The 25,405-nt window shown below is 38.0% G+C and overlaps 1 protein-coding gene across 2 annotated transcripts in view; it reads left to right on the forward strand.

Moving 5' to 3' along the window:
• Window positions 1-9,366: 9,366 nt before the first annotated feature.
• The window catches only part of MTHFD2L (methylenetetrahydrofolate dehydrogenase (NADP+ dependent) 2 like), a 135,897-nt gene continuing 119,858 nt past the window's right edge, over window positions 9,367-25,405 (forward strand). Inside the window, exons 1-2 of one of the 2 annotated variants that reach the window (XM_039230925.1) lie at window positions 9,367-9,582; window positions 24,497-24,681. In XM_039230925.1, the coding sequence (XP_039086856.1) occupies window positions 9,440-9,582; window positions 24,497-24,681 (328 nt within the window). In that variant the 5' untranslated portion in view covers window positions 9,367-9,439. Of the gene's footprint in view, window positions 9,583-11,663; window positions 14,157-24,496; window positions 24,682-25,405 lie in introns of those variants that run through there. The other variant, XM_039230926.1, reaches the window with a different exon arrangement.

A 25,405-nucleotide genomic window follows, 5' to 3' on the forward strand; every position in this document is an offset into this window, starting at 1 on the left:
ACCATACACCTCAAAATACACAAAACATTTAGTTGGCCCAAGAACTGACCCAGTCTTCCCTGAACGTTTCAAAATTTAGTACTTCTCTGACAAAAAGAGATCTAAATTCCAAACTTCCTTTATAATCATTCCATAAACACTTAACATTTTGCTAGTCATTCAGAATCTACAATTTACACCACTGAGTAGGTAAACCGGTTACACTTATTTCTTGAAAGAAAAATGTTACATACACATTATAAAAATTCAACTGGTAAAAAGGGTTATACAGTAAAAAAATAAATAAAGGAAAAGAAAAGAAAAGAAAACAAATCTCTTCCTCCTACTACAGATCTTTGTTTCTTCTTCCCAGAACCTATTAGGATTACTAAATTTCTGTGTGTCGGTATCTTGGAAAAAAAAGTCTATGCCAGCATATGAGTTTGCATGTGTGCATGATGTACACACACACATACACACACACACACACACACACACATTTCTTTTATGGTACACATGATAACCACATATACTGTTTTGTACTTTGCTTTGTATAAAAATAAGTTTCAGTGAATGTTCAACTTCAGTGAATATTTTCATATATTTCCCTGCAGATAGCGAGATGTGAGACATAGTATTTTATTGTTGGAATATACCATTATTTATTTTAAAATTTTTATCCAGACACAATTATGGGCTTCTAGTCTTTTGCTTCTTTTGCTCTAATTACTATCTCATTTCTTTCCTTTGTCTAATGCATTGTCTGGTGCTGTTATATAATTATGTGCTATAGACATCTTTGTCTCAATTTCAGCCTTTCAGGCCATTTCTTCCATTGTTTCATGATTAGTCATCATGCTGATTTTGACTCCTGTTATACATGCAGGTTGTTACTGTTGTTCATTTTAATATTTTAGAAATATCTACGGGGAGAACACCCTTCCACCCCTCACGGTTCTTTTTAAATTGAACTAGCTCAAGTTGCATAACATTCCTAGTCTTTACTTGCCGTATTTTATGATTCTGTAGGGAGGAGAAATAACTTGTCCTATGGAAAGAATGAATCAAGCATACTCAGTTTAGTACCTCCTTTTCTCAACTTCTGGAAGCAGGTCCTCCATATGGGTGAGACCCTTCTGGTTCAACACATGCAATGACTTAGTAGTTGCCTATTTGTGGCATTCAGATGGCAATCTTTCTGACTCAAGTACTAAGCTATATCTTCTCACGTATTTGTAATCAACATTATATTAAATACTTGTATCTTATTCCATGTACTACTCATTTCTCATTTCACTTTTCTTCTTTCCTTAATTTTTTTCAGTATTTTAAAATAACTTTTTAGACATCATAACAATGAGTGTGTGATCTCTTTTATTAAAAATTTTAAAAATCTAAGGGCGCCTGGGTGGCTCAGTAGGTTAAGCATCTGACTCTTGGTTTCAGCTCAGGTCACAATCTCAAGGTTTTGTGAATTTGAGCCCTACATCGGGCTTCACACTGAGAGTGTGGAGCCTGCTTGGGATTCTCTCTCTCTGTCTCTCTCTCTGCCCCTCCCCTGCTTGCTATCTCTGTCTCTCTCTAAAAATAAATGAATAAACAATTTTTTTTAAGTTTTAAAAATTTAGAATAGATGTTTAATCCATTTTTAACAATGACCACAGACAATTTAATCAACTGCCAGGTTATTGATATAGGCACATAGTATGTGAATAGTTATTTAATTAAATCTTAAATCATCGTATTTATATATTCATAAGTAAATGCATCACTGTCTTTACTCTTAGATGCTTTCAGGTCTGATTCCCAAAATTACTCATTCTCACCCCATATCAGTTAAAGGTCTTCAATAAAGAGCATCATGGGGATGTGGTTTATTTTCTTCTAGTTTTAGATGCTAAGAAAAGGTTTCATTTCCTTCTCCAAAGGTGTCTCATAGAACCAATTGATATACAATTACTTGTGTATACAAATAATGTTTACTACCAGAATATAATGTTAACTACAAGAATATAATGGAGCCAGTGGATGAAATAACAATCATAGGTACAAGAGCAAACCACTCCTTACCTTGGTATTTAATAAAATAGTACATTTAAACGAAGAACCTCATTTGTGGTTTGTATAAGGAATGAAATTGTCCTTTGGAATTCTTCTCAGGGGCTGAATATCAGTTCTTTTAAATTAATTCTTTAGGCTGAAGTTTCTTTGAACAACATCATGATGGTAATAAGGTACTTTAAGTGGAAAAAGAAGTCTTGCTTTGAAAGGGTCATATATGTGAACTTCCTGGAAATAAGGGGCGCGGGTTAAGGATAGGACTATACAGGCAGATAGACTTATGTGTAAACCCCAACTTTGGCATGTACTAGCTCTGTGACTTTGAAAAAGTTATTTGACTTCTAACAGCTTTTTTAGATTCTGTCTCAGTAAAATGAGAAAGTAGTTACTCCCCATAAATCTTTATAAAGTTGTTGTAATGATTAAACAAAGAAAAGGTGATTCATGTTATAACATACTTACAGTGCCAGGAATATAATAAGTCTTCAATAAAATCAGTAAATACTATTTAAGTATAATTGTTAGCATTCACATTAATTCTCTTCCCTTTATCCCTTCAATTAATTAAAATCTACATACAATTCATCTGTGCCAAGTGGATTTTAATAGAAGTACAGGTAATTCCACAAACCAGGCTCAAAACTTACTGTTTATCATCCATTTCATTGTCTCCTCTACCTCAACGTGAATACATTATTGTTATATGACAAGGTAAAGCTGAGTTGGAATATATGTAGTTTCTTTTTCCTTGGGGATATAACATAAGCCTAGCATGTAAATAATTTAAAAAAAAAATGTTCTTTTCAGATGGGTGGTTCTTTTCAGCCTGGGTGGCTCAGTTGGTTAAGTGTCTAACTTCAGCTCAAGTTATGATCTCACGGTTCGTGGGTTCAAGACCCGCAATGGGCTCTGTGCTGAATGCTTGCTCAGAGCCTGGAGCCTGCTTCAGATTCTGTGTCTCCTTCTCTCTCTGCCCCTCCTCCACTCACGCTCTGTCTTACTTCGTCTCTCAAAAATAAATAAATGTAAAAAATTTTAAAAAAAAGTTCTTTTCATTTGAGACTTTTTACTGCTCATAGATTACATTTTTTTCCTCTACCGACTTAAGTGGGGATTATTTAGAATAAGGAAAAAAAATTCTGCCATCCATTGCCCAGCTCTTTCCAGTTGTAATGACTCTAGCAGATAGATTTTCCTGCATAAGAGAGAACCATCCAAAGAAATATGGACAATTTAATGTGACTATTAAATATTAATAACGTTTTATTATAACTTTCCTAGTTGAGTACTATTAACACTTCAAAGGGACATAATTAATTATGAACATTCTACATTATGAAAAAGTATTTAACTTATGCTTCATTTTCATGGTTAGGTATCATAGTGGTTACATTCTAACATTTTGTTATATGGAGATTATAATCAAGTAAAAATAATGTATAAATGAAACCTCTGGGGCAATATGCCCAAATGTTGACAGCATTCATATCTGCAGGCAATGATTATGATGACAACAGTGGCTTCTACTGATTCTTCTCCTCTTCCTCTTCTTTCAATTTTTCTGTAACATTCCCATTTTCTGTAATGAACATGTATAACTTTTGTAACCAAAAATATAACCTTTATTTAAAAAAAATACCAAGGTTATGTCTAAATGACCTACAACATCTACATGAAAGTCAAGATTGATTCCACTAGTTAAATACACTGATGAAAGAAGCTTCATCTCTTTCACAAGTAACATGTTCATCTTCTGTATGACTATGGCCAAAAAGGGTTTTAACAAGTTTTATTTCTAAATGTTCAAAAATCTGCTAAGGAAAAATTTTCATTTGTATTATTCTTTTCTGTGCATTTTTATCCATAGATGATGTGCTTTTTAAATAATTGCCAAGCTTTTGAGTTCATGAAATATGGGTTCCCTCTAGAGCCCAAGTTATTTATAGAAAATCAGAGTGATACATACATACCCTTAGAAAAGAGGCTTCTTAGTGAGAGAGGGATGTGGATTACATCTAAAGAGAACCAACAAATGTTTAAGCCCTGTGTTTTATCAATTTTGATTCAGTATAATTTACATGTAATAAAATGTTGTCCCTTTAAGTGTGTAGTTTGATGAGTTTTCACAATTGTATACACTGTGTGCTATGCCACGATCAAAATACAGACTACCCACCACCCTCCAAACTTCTTTTGTACCACTTTCGATCACCTCAGAAAAGCAGTACAATACGGAATAGAAATGGTGAGAAAAGATATCCTTGTCTTATTCTTAATCTTAGGCATCTTTCATTATGAAGTATAATATCAGCTGTGGGTTATTCATAGATGTCCTTTATCAGTTTGAAGAATATCCCTCTATTTCTAGTTTTCTGAAAGTTACTTTTATCATGAATAAATGTTTAATTCTGTAAAATATTTTTTCTACATCTACTGAAATCTCATTTTATCTTCTTTAATCTGTTGCTATGGTGAATTACACTAACTGAATGTTGAACCAGACTTACGTTCCCTGAATAAACCCCTCTTGATCATAATATATTAACTTTTATACATATTGCTATTAAATTTGCTATTGTTTTGAATATTTTTGTTACTATTTTGTCAAGAGACATTGGTCTGTAGTTGGCTTTCCTTGTAATGTTTTGATATCAGGGCAATGGTGGCCATATGAGTTGGGAAGTTTTCCTTTTTCTATTTTCTGAGAGATTTGCATAGGATTGCTATTATTGTTTTCTTAAATTTTTGAGAGGAATCATCAGTGAAGCCCACTAAGCCTGAAGATTCTTTGTCAGATAGTTATTAATTACTAATTGGTTTTTTAAAATCTATATAGAGTTATTAAATTTTTAAATTTCCTTTTGGTCAGTTTAAGATGATTTGTGTTTTTAAATAAACTTGTCTATTTTATTTTGGTAGTCAAATATACTGCATTAAAGCTGTTATTAGCATCTATGGTGATATCCCTTCTTTTTCTCTGTATTATGACAAGTTGAGAGGTTATGAGAGAGTTAATTTTGCCTTACTTACAATCTACTAAGTTAGCCTTCTACAGTTTCAGGAACACTAACAGAAGACATGAGATTTCCAGACAAAGAAACTCGTTATGGCAAAAGTAGTTGCTAAAAATGACCAGTCCAGAAGGGAAATGATGAAGATAATTCCATTTACAGTAGCATCGAAACACATAAAATACCTAGTAATAAATCCAACCAAGGAGGACTTGGGCACTGAAAACTACAAAATGTTTCTGAGAGAAATTAAAGAAATAAATCAATGGAAAGGCATTTTGAGTTCATGGATTGGAAAACTTAATACTGCTACGATGCCAATATACCAAAGCAATTTACATTACTAGATTTAATGAAATGACTATCAAAGTCCTAAAGTATTTTTTTGCAGAAATAGAAAAACCCATACCCAAATCCATACAGAATCTCCAGGGACCCTAAACAGCCAAATAATCTTGATAAAAGGAAAAAGAACAAAGTTGGAGGTCTCAAACTTACTGATTTCAAAACTTCTTATATGACGTACTGCTAACTTGGGTTTGTGTATGTTGTTTCATATAGTACTACTGTGCTAAACTATTGAGAAACCTGCTGTTCTTATCTACATTCCTCCGTACTAAAATGTTTTCTCTCCTCTTGGCAGCTTAAAAAAAATTTTTTTTTCACTTTGTCACTGGTTTTGAGCAATTTAATGATGATATAATTTGGTATAGTTTTCTTCATGTTTCCTCTGCTTTGGCTTTACTGAGTTTCTTAGTTCTGTAGATTTATACTTTTCACCAAATTTGGAAAATATTTTCCATGATTTCTTTAAAAAGATTTTTGGTCTTTGTCCTCTCTCTTTTGGGAACTCCAGTTATATTATATTTGGTGTCTTGAAGTTGTCCCAAGGCTCACTGATGCCCTGTTATATATTTTAGCCTTTTTAAAAAATATGCTTTACCTTTGTTAGTTTCTATTGCTTCAAGTTCACTAATCTTTATTTCTGCCACATCATTCTGCCAGCTAGAAGGGTCAGATCTATGTTCATATAGAAAGCTCATCCAAGAAAGAGGTGGAATTGCAGGTAAGGATTAGTAATGAGTGCTTCTGGTGCATTTTTAACAGGAGTTTTATCTCTACCTCACAGTGTACATTGTAATACTTAGAGATTTAAATGTGAAACTCAGAACTTTGAAAGCTCTAGAGTAAATTAATAAGACTATATCTCTACAATCTTAAAGTATGGAGAGATTGCATAAACATTACAGTAAACTTCAACCACAAAAGAACAGATTGATAAATCTGATTACTTGCAACACATGAAGGTGACAGAAAAGTACTATATTGAAAATATAAATAATTCCTATATCAACAAAAAATAAACAAGCCCATTGAAAAAGAGAAAATTAAAATGGCTAAAAAACAGATGTTTCACACATTCATGGTCAAGAAAATATAAATGAAGACTTCTGTGAATATTATTTGTTGCTCACTAAACGGACTCAAATTTAAAAGACTGATAATTCAAAATCTTTCTAAGAATGTGGCTCGGTAAGTCTTATTCACTGTCAATGGGAGGAAAAATTCCTAAGTTAATAATAAAATATTTGTCACTAGTTTTTACATCAAAGGAATTTTAAATTGCGGTAAAATATACATAACATAAAATTTATCATCTTAACCATTTTTAAGTACAGTAAAACCTTGGATTACAAGTAACTTGTTCTGTGACTGTTCCCCAAGATGAGGAAACACTTCTAATCAATGTTAACTTGATAATGAGCAATGTCTGGCAATACGAGTCATACATGATGCCAAATGTCACATGATCACAACTGAGACAATGGTTCTTCTCTCTCTCTCTCTCTCTCATTGCGGGATTGGGGGTGATTGTCCTCCCATGCTCGCGGCTCGGTGTCAGGCTGTGGTGTTTGGCAGAAATCAGTGATTTTTGAGAACGTTGGAAAGCGCCCACAACCGGTACTAGTGTATTTTTTCAAAGCAGCTATGGACAGTCCTTTGCTTTTCCATACAAGGGTAAGCTTAGGAATGCTTTGCTTCATTTTGGTCAGGCTGCCTGCAGATAGAGACCCTTTCCTCGCTGCCTTATTGCCAGTTACATTAAATACAGTATATGGCCTCCATGCAGAAATAGATTCCATTGAGCCAAGAGATAGCAGTGATCCCGTGTTTTAGTGATAGTGAAAGTCATTCTGCACAATAACCCTCCTCTCTTGTCTCCCTCACACCAGCCATGAAGGTTTTCAAAGTAAGTGCAGATTAATTTATTTTTCTTTATATTTCATATTTTCTTTATTTTATGTTATATTACAGTATCGTAATCACTTTTATGTGAATATTTTTGGGCTGTGGAATGAATCATCTGAGTTTTCACTATTTCCTTGGGGAAATTCACTTTGATATACAAATGTTTTGGATTACAAGCATGTTTCTGGAACCAATTATGCTCGAGTTATGCAAGGCTTTTACTGTATATAGTTCTGCAGTGTTAAGTTCAAACACATTATTATGTAACCATTCTCTAGAACTCTTTTCATCTTGCAAAGTTGAAACTATTAAACAGCAACTCCCTGTTTCCCTCTCCCCTAACCCCTGGGAATCACTGGTTTTCCCCAGTGGCTGCACCATTTCATGGTTCCACCAAGAGAACCCCCAAAGGGTTCCACTTTCTTCACATCCTCACCAACACTTGTTTTTTGATTCTGCTCTGTTTTGTTCTTTGACAGCAGCCATCTTAATGGGTGTGAGATTGTTGTGTCATCGTGGGTTTGATTTACATTTCCCCAATGATTAGAGTTGTTGAGGTAGTGGCCAGAATTAAGCTTGTGCTTGCAGCTAAACTGAGCTTAGAAAAGTAAAATATAAGAAAATCTGATTTATAGTTTAAAATCCAAGTCTGATCGTTTTTGATTACAGGGTCACAATCTTTCATATTCAGTGCTTTGGGGGAAAGTCTCTTCCTCAAACAATTCCTCTAATCATGTTGAAAAACATTTCATGTCCTCTGTGATGTCTCAGATTCATAAAAATCAACATTAATATATGTATTTCTCAGTTAAACAGCTAAAAATGGTAGGTCACTCTTGTCAAGCAATGATCTAGATTAACTTTCAAAGGACTTACATTTCTGATGACCAGGCCACCATCCAGCAACCTGGGGAAGAATTTGGCATATTAAATAAAAATTACTTAAGTAACTGACTAATACAAGACATTCAGCCCCTCCTCTGTCTCCTTAAAAGCAGGAAACAAATCTCTCATATGAAAAATATCCTCCTTACACTAAGAAGTGAAAAGAGGGGTGCCTGGTTGGCTCAGTCGGTTAGGCATCCAACTCTTGGTTACAGCTCAGGTCATGGCCTCACAGTTCGTGGGTTACCCCCCAGAGGCTCTGTGCTGACAGCCAGCTCAGAGCCTGGAGCCTGTTTCAGGATCTGTATCTCCCTCTCTCTCTGACCCTCCCCTACTCATGGCTGTCTCTCTCTCTCAGAAATAAATTTTAAAAATGTAAAAAAAAAAAAACTTAGTTTTTAAAAGTCTGCTTCAGTTTACCTTTAAACATATCCCAGCATAGTGAATGTCTGATTTTCACTTTTCCAGAGGTAGTTGATATTTTGCTTTCTTATGAGTTGTCAATTCACCGGACAATGCAGGTTCCCAGGCTATGTTAACTTGGTCATAAACTTTGGAATATGATAGACATTGGTCATTTTTTCCTTCCAAAAATGGAGATAAGGCAGAACAACAGAAATCATAAAGTTTAGGTCTTTTTCAGCCAGGTCTCCTTCCTCTCTCCACACACTCACATCTTTGTTTTCAGGCTCCATCTCCTTGCTAGGTATCCCGAGATCCTACTATGGGGGTAGGAAACAAAGAAACAGTAACATCCTTCCGGCTTTAAATCACATAGCTTCGGAGGTGGTCGGCCAGAACTCTGGCTAGGGAAAAAGAAGGCGTGCTGCTTGGACTGCTTAGCTCAGACGCCTTACCTGTTCCTCTCTATAGGAAGATCAAAGATGTGTCAGGCGGGTGAGAAGTCACACCGCAAACCACCAGTCTCAGAGACGCCCGGCCTCCCCCCAACCCCCACACTTCGCACAGCCTGTGGCTAGGGTTGTGGCCCCGCCCCTGCCTGTCCCGGAGTGTCTTCGGTCTCACCCCGTCCCATTCAGAGTTTGGTTCCTGGCCCCGCCTCCCAGCGTCTCGGCCCCGCCCCCAGTCCGGAGTTTGGCTCCGGGCCCCGCCCCCGCATGGCGCCCGGAACCCGCTGCGGCAGGGACCCGCTCTCCCGCCCGGCCGGGTGGGGGGCGGAGCCCGGCCTGCAGCTGCGAGGACCGCAGCGGCGAGAGGAGGAGTCTCCGTCCGGAAGCCGGCGATTCGCGGCCATGGCAGTGCCTGGCCGCGGCTTTTCCCTGCTCCGTCGTCGCCTGGGCCGCGTGTTGACGCTCGACGGGTGCGTCGTGCCGCCCCTAGGGGTGCCGCGAGCAGCCGGTTGCGGGCTCCGGGGTTTTCGGAGCAGCGGCGTGAGGTACGAGCGCCCCGGACGCTCGCTGTGTTCGAGTGTGGATGCCCGCGCCTTCGGAGCCTCGGGCTGCGGGAGGGGCTGCGGGGCGTGCGCTGCTGGCGCCGGCCGCAGTCTCCCGTGTCAGGCCAGAGGCTCGGGCAGCCCGGACGCCACGGGGCGGGGGGGGGCTGGGGGGTCGGGGCCTGCCTAGGCTCCGAACTTGACCTTGCGGGCCGCGCGGCTGGTCGCGCCGGCCTCAAGTCGGGCAACTTGGTCGAGGTCGGCCTTGGGCTCTGGCGCCGGAATATTCTTACTTTGGAGCAGGTACAATGGAGTGATTTAGGAAGACGTTTGAGGCCCTCTGGAAAGGTGCCCTAAAAATAGGTTGTCGGCTCGTTTCTAGGAGTTGCTTTGTTTTGGTTATTGTTGTGTTTTGTAAACAAAGGAGTGGGCATTGTTGAGGTGGTTTACCAGTGTATGAGATTCTGAATTCCTTTGTTATTGGGAATTCTGAGGTCTTATTTAGCTCTAAAATTCGTAGTGATTTCACAAAGTCCAACATCATCTTGATTTCTCAGTCGTTTTTCTGTATGATGCTTCCCGAACTTCTTCAATCTTACACTGAAGTTAGCCAGTCTTAGAATCATTGCATCTCTTTGGACCCCGTTGCCGGCTAGTGCACTGCATGTACATAACTTGGTATGGTTTTAACTCTTCTATGCAGTGGTATCCCCGGACTCTTCGCTTTTCCGTCATCTACTTGTTGCAGTTGCAAACTTAGACTTAAGAATCTAAAAATACATTCCCCTGACCCAGAGCCAGTGAGTTCAGAAGAGGTTGAGTTTTCAGACTTTCAGGGCTTCCAGTAATGCATGTTCACTGCAGTTCTGTGAGCTCAGAAATTGTATCTTATTTATCTTTTTGTATCCCCAGTGAGCAGCACAATACTTGGAAGAAACTAATAATAATGTGCAAACGTAGCTACAACTTATTTCATTTTAATTAATTAACTCACCATTTTATACATATGTTTGTCTTAGTCTTGAGTGACTAAAATAAAAAAGAATATTTTATATTGGGTTTACTTTAGATGTGTTTCTAGTGGTGAGCTCTTCACAAAGATGTGAGAAAATAACTGATTCTGAGTGCTGTTTATGGAAGCTGTATGGTGCCTGAAAGAATTTGCCAGTTGGCTTGGAATTACCGAGTGTACTACCTAGGGAAAGCAGATTCTGTAGAATTCTGTTTGAACTGCAGAATTCAAAGTATTATGTACTCTAGCCACTCTCTTTAGATAAAATTATTTTTCGAGGTTCATTTGTTCTAGAGCTTCTTTGCAGAGTGAGGATAATCTTTCCCAAATTGTAGAAGTCAATGAATTTCCCTTTGTCAGCTTGATGTGAAGGACCCATCACCCCATCCTCTCCCTGTTCATTGACTGAGAGTCACAACAGTTACAACCCAAATATTTCCTTATAGCCACTTGTTTCATGAAAATGTGTGCAAGCAAAGGGATCATTCAGATCTTTTAGATTATATTTAATGGTCTCTTTATAATTTAAAATAGTTGAGTGCAATAATTTTGGAAAGCTGTTCTTAATATAAGGAATACTTCCTTATACTTTCAGTCCAGCTGCCTTTAGCCCCCTTTGGTAGAGATGATAGTTATAAATAGTACTTTGGATAGTTTTTTCTTTTTTTAAATGTTTTATTTACTTCTGAGAGAGAGAGAGAGAGAGAGACAGCATGAACAGGGGAGGGTCAGAGAGAGAGGGAGATACAGAATCTGAAACTGGCTCCGGGCTCTGAGCTGGCTGTCAGCCAATGTGGGGCTCCAACCCATGAACCGTGAGATCCTGACCTGAGCTGAAGTCAGATGCTTAACCCACTGAGCCACCCAGGCACCCCTAGTTTTTTATTTTCTTAAGGCAGCCCTAATCAGGTTAGGTTAGGGTGGTGGTTTTGACATCCTCTTGGCACTGAATACCATATATGAAGGTGAAGTTGGCTGTCAGGTTGAGAAACACCTGTGGACTGCTGGGTCTCGGGTGGGGAGGAGTTCGGACAGTGTGTTGATGCTTATTGGTGTCTCTTTTCTCTTCTAGGACCAGCAGAGAGAAGAGATTCCATCTTCCAGAGGTCGCCACTGTCTGCCTCCCCACTTGTCCCCATCCTCAGTCATCTTTTTAAAAATACATAGTTAAACACTGGTTGTCTAGTTCTTAGGCAATGAATGTAGTTTAAATCTGATATCATTCCTTTTGACTTGAACTTTGAGCCTTATAGTGTTATTTTTACTGAAAATTATCTTTGAGTTTGATAAACTCCTTCCCCAGTATTGACTGTTCTAAATTAACAGATTACCAGTTTCTGAGCTATATGGAGCCTTTAATGAAAATGAAGAAGCATTTTTGATTATTTTTCACAATTTTGACTAGATAACCTGTGATAGTGGAACATATAAGTACTTTTTTAATGAAGTTTTTTTAATTGGAATTTCAAGAAATAATCTTTGACAGAATTTGAAAATTAGAGAATCTTGAAGTGTCATTTGAGTTTTCTCTTATTTTTAAAATTTACAGTGAGTTTTTTTCTTAACTTATGAGAAATTAGATATTATTAATTGGAAGAAAATATATTTAACATCCACAAAATAAATAAGCCCCTCTATTTGTTGCCCGTTATTGTTCCTTGAAATGAATTACCTAAACAGCCAAAAAGTTAAAAATAAAAAAATTTTAGCAATTAAATTTGTACTATTTTGCCTTGCTGTGTGAGTGTACAACTCAGCATGTCATTGGATTATCAATATCACATGAGTCTTTGGCCCAGTGCTTTCAGGGTATGGAGCTAGGCATCAGCGGTTCCCATTTGGACGGGAGGTTACATTACTGTACTGCACTGTACATTAATGCAAGGCCAAAGCAGATTTGCAGGTATCCTGAAACAAGGGCTTCCCAAATGCTGCTTTAGATATCCCACCTGAAGTCATTTTCTTAATTAAATGGATATCCTAAGAGTTTATTTCATGTTTATCCTATTGCAATGTGATTTCCTAAAATCATAATTTCCCCATAAATTTGGCACCCACTCCTGCGAAAATGCTATTTTGTGTACCAGCCTACAGCTCTTGAAAGAAACTTTCACCTTCCTTTATGTCTCATTGCCAATGGCTTTATAAATTTTGTAGCTAGACCAGAATTTAAAAAAAAAAAAATTTGAAGCTAGTAAAAGATACTGGATATGTTAGGTAAATATTCATAGCTTGTAAACGGGATAGTTTAATTTAATAATTGAAAAAAGACTAAAGTGTATCAGTAAGGCTGTTCATTTTTATTCAGATTCTCCCCTCTAGTACTTATTGAATGTTTCTATCTCTGCAATAGAATTAATTGATTTGAAGACCCTTCTATCCTTTGTGAAGCTTGAAGGACCCAGACTCCAGTTAGGACCTTTACTAAAGCTGATTTTTACACTGATTTCAACCAGGATAAGAATTCCAATGACTAGCAAAAGCATTTTCTCAAAATCCTGTTTTATTGGAAAATGTGATTGTGTGGTTTTCCTATCTTAATGCCTTACCTATCTAATGAGACAGGTGTTTGGCTACGGTGTTGATTTCTAAGCAGTTGTTAATGTCATTTTAAATTTAGAACCTAAATATTTCACCATTTACTACCTTATATCTGAGTTCTCTGTAGCCCAGCTGTTCAGAGATAATGTGTTCTAATGTAATGTCTCCAAAACCAAGTTTTCTTTTATCAATAGATGATAAAAAGACTTCTATTAATCTCAGATCTTGTTACTTAGTCATGGTTTGAGGAATAGTTTTGCAGTATCTTTAATGACCTGAATCTTTGTTTTTCAAATGATATCTTTTTTCATGTCAATACCTTGATGGGATGATAAAAACGGTAGGGAAAAAACAAAACACCACTTAATTTTCCATGGTCACATACTCTTAATGGAATTCCATGGAGCCCAATGACAGTTTTTAAAGATAGTTGGGCTTAGAGAGTGAGGTATAAGGGGGTAGGAACTTGGGAGACATTTGAAATGTCAAATGAGTGGGATAAATTAATGATTAGTAATAAATGAGATTTGCTGTTAAGTGCAATTTGGACCAGAAAAAAAATCCCTAAAAGAGAAAATTTTGTGGTCAGAATGGAACATAGTATAAAACTGAATTAGTGTCAGAGAACTCGGGGTTGGGTATTATCCAAGAAGGCTTGTCCAGCTGCTCCATTTGACATTACATCATTGTGCATTTCTTTTGTTGCTAATGTTTTTGTTAACAGTTTATTGGCTACATTATATTGTATTAAGTCCATTGGTCATAACTTACATAACCATTTTGCTGTTGTTTAATGTCTAGTTCTTAGAACATACAAAATCATTTACTCTCAGATTCAGGTCATGTTCTTGTCAACATCATACCAAGAAGATCTGTTCACTTCATGATCTGAAAATAGTCTATGTCGGTTTCTGTAATTACATTATAGAGTGTGCCTAAAACCAAAAGACTACCCAAAGATTCATATCTAAAGTTAGGGCATATATAGTTTAAATTAGATGTCCCCTCCCCACTTTGGTTATTTATGAATAACTGCAATGAATATCATCTTGCCTTTAAGTAATCCAGTATGTTGTTGAAAAATAAAGTCTTACTAATGTTTAGTGAGCCTTGACTCTGCTAAGCACTTTGCTGAGATTTTTGCGTAAGTATATCCTTTTATCCTCACAGCTGCTGAAGTAGACTTGCTATTCCTAATTACCAGATTGTGTGATTGAAGCTTAGAGAAAGTAAATGACTTGCCCATGTTAACAGTAAATAAATGGTGAAGACAGGGTTTGAACCTGAACAGTCTACCCAGTTCTTTGCTCTTTAAGTAATTTGGAATGGTTGACAGATCTCATTATTGTTGTTCCTCTTTTTGAAATCATTTGTCAAATGTCGTAGAAATTTTGTGAATCAAGAAAGCTTATTTTGCATCTAAATCTTGAAAATCATTTTGTCAGGAAAAAAATGATCTTGTCAGATTCCCCTAATGAAGGGTATTTCTTAACCTGAGACTTTCTGGATACATTTTAGGGGATCCATAAACTTAGATGGGACATCACTAACCTCTAACAAATTCCACATTTTCTTCAGTTGTGAATATTGGCAACAAACCACAGTAATATTAGCAGTATTTGAGATATTGCCAGTAAAAGCCAGAGATTCTTTAACATTACGGAGTTGTTGCAGAGATTTCAAAATATTATATACGTTCATCACCGCTGTTATGGTAGTTATTAGACCTGCCACTTAGATGCTGTTATTTTAATGCTTAAAAAAATGTGATCACAATATTTCAGTAAAACTTGCAAACCTGTGTATTTTATATTAAACATTCAAAAGATTGTTATGAGAAGCTGTCCGTATGATTGAGCAGACTGCCCAAAGTTTCTTATGGTACAAAGCTTAGTATCTAAGATTCTGAAAGAGCGTAGATGTTGTTTAGGTAGGTACTGATGCTCTGATTTATGCATTAGGGTCCTGAAAGAGTTAAATTGCAACATTGAATAACAATTACGCATGATGAAAAGAGCTTACTTTTAGGTATGTTTTTACTGATTAACCAAAGCATAATTTCTGATAAAATAACTTTAAGATGTATGTACAGTATTTTAGGATATGAGATGAAATGATTGTAAAAGACCATAAACTTAACATTCGTAAGTATTCATGCACTTAAAAAATTTTATTTACTTCAAAAGGCTTCCTAGTGCTAGTGATTGGTTTTATTACATGCATAATTATTTTGTCCTAGTTCCCTTGGGTTTCATTTCTATTCATTCAAACTCAAGATCTCCATCTGAGGCCCTAAAATACACAGTGATTAAGCTATGGTATGACCTGCAGAGAAATTTGAATTGCTAATGGTTGTATTAGACTGTTAGTCTTTATAGATCATAAAACAGTCCACTGCAGCTCTAATTACAGCTGCGGCTGAAAATGAGATTGGAACCTAGATGCAGACACAGGGTGTCAAGTATACAAAGTAAATACACGGGATCTTGGGTAGACTTTATTTGTTGTTATTTTACTGTTTTGTGAAGGAGTATTTTGATATCCAGGAAAAGTAGTGATTTTTTTTCCTTCAATTTACTATTTTGCTTTAGTTAATTAAAGACTACATTTAGTTCTAGTAACCATAGATGAAGATACTTACAGTTTATTTCCTGGAAAATATATATAAATAAACAAGCTCCTGGAAACAAAACTAAATGGTGGCTTTCTGGTTTCATATTTCTCTAGATTACTTGAGAATGGCTCCATCTGGCACTTAAAAGAGCAATTTTTGCCAATCAGCCAATCAAGTTTTAGCCAAACCCTTTTCTAGAAGTTAAACAGAGGACATTTCCATTATATAGATGAGGAAATTTCATTCCTTTCAGAGCAGTTAAGTGACTTGTCCCACCATATTCTAGCTCCTGTTACTGGAAATGTAAGCAAACAGACATTTATTTGGGCAATTAGAACTGCCGTTTGGGAGACCCAGATTCAGCTAGAAATCTGACTCCTGTTGTGAAGAAGACAAAAGAGGGGACGGAGTTAAAAAAAAAAGTCACAACTGCAGTTCTTATTTAGGTCCTTGATACAAAACAGAGATTGAAACTAGGTTAATTTAGATTGGTTGGGTTAATATGCCAATAAGGGATGATGCTTGTTTGTTATCTCCATTGGCTTCTTCCAAAGTAAAGGAACAATTCAGGTGTCTGGGTGAGGAGGAAGTTAAGTCTAGGCAGAGGGCTCATAGCTGATGGAAAGTTCATAGTTCCTCCAATGAGGTGCTCCATAAATTCCTCCTCCCTTGTGGCTTCTCCACCCAACTGTAAAATCATAGGCTTGCTTGCTCCATTTTGAAATCTCCTTTTACACTATTAATGGTGAACCCGGGCTGACTTTTGGCTTGGGGGAAGTAATTTATACAGCATTATCCTGCCCTATTACCACTCCCCCGCTGTGACTTACTGTTTTTTAATAAAGCCACATTTTAGTGCCAGCCCGGCAATGAGGGGAGAATGGTTAAATAGAGAGCTGTATGTCCTGCCTTCTTGGGGGGTCCTGGCAAGATTACCTTTTCAGGAAATGTTGCCTGAGCAAGTAATGACAGGGTGCATCTTGTGAAAAATACCAAAGTCAAATTGACTGCACTTTTGGTGTGTATTAATGGCAATGTTGACTATATAATTTTTCTACCTAACAACATTTTTAAGAGTAAAAAGAGATGTTAAAGTAATGAAAATTACATATTTGGAATATTTATTGATTTGTAAATATATTAGGACCTATAAAAGACTTCTATTCAAAAGTATCTTCAAAATTCACATTTTAAATGGTTATATGTCCTTATATATTAAAACAATTGAAAATGCTGATCTTAATTTTATAATATATTTAATTTTTAATGTTAATTATGTGACTACTAACTTTTAACACATGCTGAATTCTTGGTATGTATACTTACTTGAATTAGTTTCTTTGCCATATCTTTAATAGGTTGATACTGATCATTTTCTAGAAAAAAAGTGATCTTACACTTAACTTTAAAATTAAGTGTAATGGCATAAAATTAAGTGTAATGCAGTTTTTTTTTGAGTTGCAAATTATTTTTTTTCTTCAGACAGTAGTATTTTTAGTTTTCAAGAAAGTACTTTCTCTGCAGATACTAAAGCACCTGGAGAGCTCAGAGCAAACTGCTGAATGGAACATAGTCTCAATTCTAGTTGTTTTCATATTGAAATGTAAAGATATTTTAGCCTAAGTAGTTTCACAGTTGCTGTCTTGGTGTCTCCTTTCAGAGTTCCTTTATTTGACAAATCCTTATGTTACATGTCATCAAGTTGTTTCTATTTATGACTTTTCAAATATCTTGCCATGTTTAGATGTAGTAAATACAGGCCATTCTATGCCATTGCATTCCAAAATATAAATGTATTCAGTGAAAAATAGCTCCATCAAAAGATTCTTCCACAAGTTTGAATATTGTAAATTAGGATTATACATGTATTTGTTTACTAAGGCCACAGACTAGATGGTTCGAAGCAACTAGATGGTTCAAATGGAGCCCCACACTTTTGGAGGCTAGACATCTGAAATGAAGGTTTCTGCAGACCCATGCTCTCCCCTCCTCTTCTTGCTGGAAATTCTTACTTTTCCTTGGTCTATATATAGCTGCATGATTCCAAGTCTTTGCCTCTATGATCACAGGGCCGTCTTCCCTCTGGGTTTTCCTATGTGTCTCTTGTGTCTCTTCTCTTATGATAGGGATAGAAGTCACATTGGCTTACGGGCCCCCTCTACTCCCGTATGACCTCATCCTCACCGTACATCTTAATTATATCCCCCAAATATCTTATTTCCAAATAAGGTCCAGTCACAGGTACAAAGGACTTGTACAAAGGTTTTTCTTTTTTCTTTTTTGTTTTATGTTTTATTTTTTCTGAGAGAGACACAGCGTGAGCAGGGGAGAGTCAGAGAGACAGGGAGACACAGAATCTGAAACAGGCTCCAGGCTCTGAGCTGGATGTCAGCACAGAGCCCAACGTGGGGCTTGAACCCACGAACCGTGAGATACGACCTGAGCCGAAGTCGGACGCTTGACCGACTGAGCCTCCCAGGCGCCCCTGTACAAAGGTTTTGAACGTGTTTTTTTGGGAGACACAGTTCCACCCACAACAGACTTTCACAATTGCTTTTATATTGTTTGAGCCATTATTGTTCAATTCTTACATTTCTTCCTATGCTCTCGAAGGGATAAGTTTCTTCCGTTGCTTTTGAAGGGACACATTTCTGTAAGCTTTGGTTCACTCAGTGTCAATCCTATTCTTGTAGATTAGCGGTTACCGGGCTTGGAGGGGTGGTGTTTGGTGTACGCAGGTCCCTCCTCTACTGGGGACGGGTGTCCTGTTCCCGGAAGTCCCACCCTGTTGGTGATGGGGGGAAAAATGGGGACACCCCAGTCTCTCCTCCCCAGACCCGGTGTCTCAAACCACGCTGCTCAGGCTGCCATCACAGAGTAGCATGGTGGTCACCTGTCCTGCACCGCAGTGTCCCCCGCCTCCTAGGCGCTCAGCTGGCATTCACACCCATGTCTTGGGTCCCTCGCTGCATGGACCGGATCTAGGGTAGTGCCACTCCACCTCTGGCTGGCTCCTGCGGGGTCTTTTGTCCTTTGTGGGGTGATACGCCCTATTCCCACAGTACTCGAGGGAGGGGACTGTCCTCTCCCAGTGCTCCCCTGAGATCGCTGCCTCTCTCTGGGGCCGGCTCCCTCCCCGCCAGGCGGCCACACAGGGCGGCTTGGCATCGCTCTGGAGGAAGGTCACGCACTTTTGACAACTCTGATCTTCAGCTCCTAAGGCTGTTTGCAAAGTAGAAACCGGCACTCTTATTTCTCGTTCCGCAGTTCAAGGTGGGGAGATGGTTTTCTCTTGTCCTAACAGTACCGGGGTCCACAGCTTCTCTTCCTCTCCCTTTGGTCTCTCCACAGAAGGGCTCCCTCCTCTGTGCCTAAGCTATTTTGTCTCACCCAGTTCAGCCACACGCCGCTCTGTCCCACCATCCTATCTCCCTCCACCTGTAGAGGCATTTCTGCCACTCTGCAGACTGACTTCCTGGGTGTTTCGAGGGTTCTAACCTCAGTAGAGCTGTGTTTGAGGGATAAGGGAAATCCTGGTCCCCTGCTTCTCCACCGTCTTAACTCCTACCCCGGAGCATGTGATTCCTGATCTCAGGGTTATGGGTTCAAGCTTCACATTGGGTGCACACAGTACTTAAAAATAAAAGCTGCTCTCTCCAGCGGGCACTCTTCACAGCCACTGAGCTCTCTTCCCGTGCCCTCATCTAAAGAGAGGTCCCCCTGCCGCTTTGCCCCTCAGGACTCGCTAAAGTCCCCTGGGAATGGAGGAGGCACCCTCAGTGGGTGGGCTCAGGGTGATGCATCATACGGAGTTCACAACAGGTGTGGTGATTGCAGCCTCAGCTACTGTTTCTATCCCTGATACCCCACTTCTGGCTCACCTTCATTTTTTTAAATGTATTTTGAGAGAGGGAGAAAGAGAGCGAGCGCGCAGGAGGAGCAGAGGGAGAGAGGGAGAGAGAAAAAGAATCCCAAGCAGGTTCCATACTGTCAGTGCAGAGCCAGATGTGGGGCTCGAACTCACACACTGTGAGATCATGACCTGAGCTGAAACCCAGAATTGGTCACGTAAGGGACGGAGCCACACGTTTCCTTCATCTCCTTCATTTATGATGAAATATCACCTGATTCATCAGAGGAGAGACACCTTACCCCATCTGTGTAAGATGACAGCTCTGACCTCCAGATAGGCCCTTTCCTTCTGTTTTTCACACATGATATAAATATTTGCCTTTAAAAAAATTTGCTTGTTATGTCTTCTTCTATTAGAATATAGTTCCCACAAAAGTGGGCAGTTTGTTTTGTACACTGTTATTTATATTTCCAGTGCCTAGAAAAAGTGCCTGGCAGATGGAAGGTTTTCAGTGTGTTTTTATTAAATCAGTAAACATCAGGCTTGTACGTGAGGTGTTTTAACCAAGGAAGTGGCATGACTAGATTTGGAAAATCACTCTGGCTGCACTGCAGAAGATGGTTTGGTAGAGATGGACTTGAGCCAGGGAGAACTCTTAGGAGCTGTCTGCTTCTGTGGCTGAAATTCACACTATTGTTGATATTTAACATTTTTCAACAATCTGCATGTTGAAAAGTCTCATTCATTCATGCACTGAGCTAGATAATGTGTGTATTTACCAGTTCTTCCAGCATATAGACTGATAGGGGCATCCTTCCTTAGAGTCTCTACTAATTCCAGGTTGCTTCATTTATCCTTATATCATATCCTCCACAAAGCTGGGCTTGCCTAGGCTCTGCAGGCATTGCGGGAACCCATAGGCAGAGCCAGCTGCTACTGAAAAATCCTCAAAGTTCGTATTTATAATTGGGTGGCAGTCTTCTGAGTATTTACACATAAATACCAACTAGACCAGGCTCTAACATGTCAGCTGTAATTAGCAAACTCACTTAGCACATCCTTGCTGTGAAGTAAGCCCTGTCTTCTCTCAGACCCCAACCTGGTGCAGTCAAGTTGAATATTGATTGTCTGTCTTTGGAAGTCAATAGTCAGTTTATCCCATTGTCAACTCTGACACTTTCAGAGTCACACAGCTTTGTAATGTCTAAGCCATAATTATCGTGGATTATGTTCAGTGATTGCCAGTTTCACAGTAACCTGTGAACAAATTATTGTAACAGAAGCAACTAATAAAACATGTCAGCAGCAATTTCTATTCATATACTTTAAAATGTAACATAAGCTCAGGTGATTTTGTAATTTAAAATACAAATGCATGTTCTTTCTTATAAGAGAGAATTCTAGGGTATTAGCAGATAAGCCCACTTTTATGGTATTTTACCCTATGTGAATATGTTGACAGAATTTATCGAAAGTATTTTTTACCACCTCTTAGAAATGACTTATGCTGGAATTACTGAGCCTTTAGTATTTTATAATAGAAGAGTTCCTCATTCTCTTAGAATTAAAAGATCATTGAAATGAATTAATAAAAAACGAGCACCGGAAGTTAATAGTAAATAGTGAAAAAGTGTGTTACCTAATCTTGAAAGATAAAATTTAAATTCAGAAGTAAGTATTTTATCTTAACTCCATTTAAACTTGATTTTAAACCTTAACATAATAAAAGTTCCAGGACTAGATGGTTTCATGGGTGAATTTTACCAAACATTTAAAGAAGAAATCATACCAATTCTGCAGAAACTCTTCTGGAAGTTTGAAGTGGATGGCATATATCCTAACTCATTCTATAAAGGCAGCATCACCTTGATACCAAAACCATTCAAAGACCTTACAAGAAAATAAAACTACAGACAAATACCTCTCATGCACATAGATGCAAAAAATTTAACAAAAGTTTAGATAAAACCCCAATATCTGGAAAGGATAAGCACAGCATGACCAAATGAGGCTTATTCCAGGAATGCAATAATGGTTTAACATTCGAAAATCAATCAATATAATTCATCCTATTAACAGACCAAAACCAAAAAATTGTGTGATCATATGATTATCTCTATACACACATATAAAAAATAAAAAAGCTTTGACAATATCCTGATATAAAGTTCCATCAAACCAGGAATAAAACTAATGTATAACCCGAATACATAAAAGTTCTAGAAGGAAACATTGAAGAAAACCTTTGCGAACTTAAGTTAGGCAAAGATTTCTTATACTCCTCACCAAAGGCATGATCCATAAGAGGAAAACTGATGGAAATACATCAAAATTGAGAACAGATCTTCCAAAGACACAGTTAAGAGAATGAGAAAGCAAAGCACCAACTATGAGAAAATATTTCAAATTACTTATCTGATAAAGGACTTGGACCTAGGATGTATGAAGAACTTTCAAAACTCAATAAAGAAACAACCTATAGAACAATAGGCAAAACGTTAAATTACACAATTCACCAAGGAAGATAGGCAGTTGATAAATAAGCACCGGACAGGATGCTTGACATTATTATTTATTATTGGAATGCAAATTAGCAGCACAGTGAGATACCACCACATAGCTACTTGAATGTCAAAACTTTGAGAGACTAGGCATACCAGGTTATGGTGAGTATGTGGAGCAAGTAGAACTCTCATATGCTGCCTGTAGAAATGTAAAATGGTCCACCCACTGTGTGAAAAAGATGGGAAGTTTCTTACAAATATAAATATACCTACCATATGACCCAGCCATTCCACTCCTAGGTATTTGCTCATTGTACATACAATGACTTGTGTATGGATGTTTATAACAGCTTTATTTGCCATGACTAAAAACTGGAAACAACCCAAGTATCCATCAATAATTGAATGGATAAACAAATTTTGATATATCCATACAATGGAAAAGTACTTACCAATAAAAAAAAATGGACTATTGATATATGCAACAACGTGAATGAGTCTTAATTATGCTGAGTGAAAGTAGGTGGATAAAGAGTATGTTGTGCATGATTCCATTTGTACAAAATTTGTGATGGTACAAACTAATATATAGTGACAAAGCAGACCAGTGGTTGTCTGTTTATTGGGGAGCAGCATGGCCAGGACAGGGGGAATGGTGAAATTAGAAAAGAGTACCAGAATTCTTATGGGGTTTCATTTGCTTGATTATGGTGATAGTTTTCCAGGTGTGTGTATATATATATATTATATTGCACACTTTAAATATGTGCAATATGTTTTATGTCAGTTATACTCGTTTTTTCTATTTTTTAAATGTTTATTTATTTATTTTGAGAGAGAAAGAGAGCAGGGAAGGGGCAGAGAGAGAGAGGGAGAGAGAGAATCACAAGGCTGACAGCACAGAGACCAATGTGGGGCTCGAACCCATGAACCATGAGAGTATGACCTGAGCCTAACCAAGAGTCATACGCTTACTTGCTGAGCCACCCAGGCATCCCTGTCAGTTATACTTCACTAAAGCTATTATAAAATTAGAACAGTGGAGCAAGACTGATCAATAAATTTTCCATGATTTTTCTTGTCTTGAAAGCTATGAAGGTTTTAGTGACACATAGACAAGTCAAAATCAAAAGTTGAGTTTACTTACAGTTATAAAATGTAGTTGGAATTGTATTCTCTAATCTGTTTATTTGCTCAATTAATTACTTACCCATGGTGATGATTATTTTTAAAATATACTTTTGTATTGGACTGAGGGAGTGGTTTTCGAACATGGTCGTGGACAAGAATACCTGCAGGAACTTGTTAGACATGCAGATTTCCAGGCTATTTTGAATCATGAGTGAGGGAATCTGCAGGTTGAGCAAGCTTCCCAGGCAACTTTGGTGTATGTATCCACAGATCACATTTCACCATCGCTTGATAGTAGAACAGTGTTCATGTCAAAATTGTGTGAACCTGAATAGACACTCTGGACCCCTGGTGCCAGATTGAAATGGAGTATTCTTGATTTGGTTCATTCTCTCTCTCTCTCTCTCTCTCTATGTGTGTGTGTGTGTGTGTGTGTGTGTGTGTGTGTGTGTATATATCCTCTTAAAAAAATTTTTTTTAAATGTTTTATTTATTTCTGAGAGAGAGAGAGACAGCGTGAGCAGGGGAGGGTCAGAGAGAGAGGGAGATATAGAATATGAAACAGGCTCCAGGGTCTGAGCTGGCTGTCAGCACAGAGCCTGATGCAAGGCTCGAACCCATGAACCGTGTGATCATGACCTGAGCCGAAGTCAGACGCTTAACCAACTGAGCCACCCAGGCATCCCTATGTATGTCCATTTAGAAAGGACAGTTGACTTATTTGAAAGGGGCAGCAAACTCACGGTTTGTTTGCGTTGGTTGATATTCATAATGCCTGTTCTTGTTAGAAAATAAAAAGTGTACAGGTACTAGAAAGAATTCAGGTGCTGTAAGGTTTCCTTTTCTCTTTTTTCTCTTCTGCTTCTTCCCCCTCCTTTTCCTTTCTTCATGATATTTATTGACCTGCATTTGGGATTTTGTGTAATAATCATGTGCTACATACAGATCTGCTTCTGTCAGGCGTTTCAATAGTGAAAGGACAGGGGCAGCGGGAAGAAAGAACCCATCTTATACTTTATCAGATACCTTAAAAAAACACACAGTAAAAGTAACATTAATTCACCACTTTGAAGTTTGAGATCATGGAGAGCAAGAAAGCCTTTTCAATATGTGTATTTTTTTTATGCTTTTCTGGGGGTTGATTTAAGGTTGCTCACTTGGAGAATCATAGATGTGTTGTTCCATCTTGTAACTTGAGATTATGTGGTTGAATGTTCCTTATTGTCTTTTTAGTGCTGTATTCATTCTTTTGTTTTCCACAGACATGATGCCATTATTATCTCCGGAACTGAAATGGCCGAGCAAATCCAGAAAGAAATACAGAGAGGTGTGGAATCGTGGATTTCCCTTGGGAACAGAAGACCCCACCTCAGTATCATTTTGGTGGGTGATAACCCAGCAAGCCATACGTACGTCAGGAAGAAGATCAGAGCCGCGTCTGCTGTAGGTGGGGATGCGCTTTAGTTGTTCTTGTTACTAAATCATGTCTTCTTGTTTTACTTCAAAGAGCAATCATTATCAATGATAATTGTCAAATAAGTGCTATTTGAATAATATGTATTATTATTACCATTATTATTAGAGATTAGTTACCAAAGTTTACATTCATTTCTTAATCTTTTTCTCCAGCTTTCTTATTGAATTAATTCAGTGTGATTTCAGATCCTATGGTGATATGTCAGAGGAACATTGCGCATTTAAAGAGCCCATTCTTTAAGAGTGCCTGGGTGGCTCAGTCGGTTGAGCATCCAGCTTTGGCTCAGGTTATGATCTCACAGTTTGTGAATTCGAGCTCTGTGTTGGGCTCCGTGCTGTCAGCCTGTCGGCACAGAGCCCATTCCAGATCCTCTGTCCCCTTATCTCTGCCCTTCCTCACTGCGCTCTCTCAAAATGAAATAAATATTAAAGGGCCCATTGTCAGGTACAGCATAGGGAATGTAACCAGTGGTATTTTAATGGCATTGTATGCTGACAGGTGGTAGCTACCCTTGTGATGAGCCTAGCTAGCAAAATGAACATACTTGTCAAATCACTGTGTTGTATACCTGAAACTAATGTAACATTGTGTGTCCACTGTATTTCAGTTTTTTAAAAGCCTGTTTTTATTATATTTGCTTTAATCAGATAATAAATGTGGCCAGTTCAGTCTGCTGAACTTAGCCTAATAATGG

This window comes from Hyaena hyaena, unplaced genomic scaffold (genome assembly GCF_003009895.1).
Source record: "Hyaena hyaena isolate Hyena2069 unplaced genomic scaffold, ASM300989v1 scaffold_54, whole genome shotgun sequence".
Taxonomy (NCBI): Eukaryota; Metazoa; Chordata; class Mammalia; order Carnivora; family Hyaenidae; genus Hyaena; species Hyaena hyaena.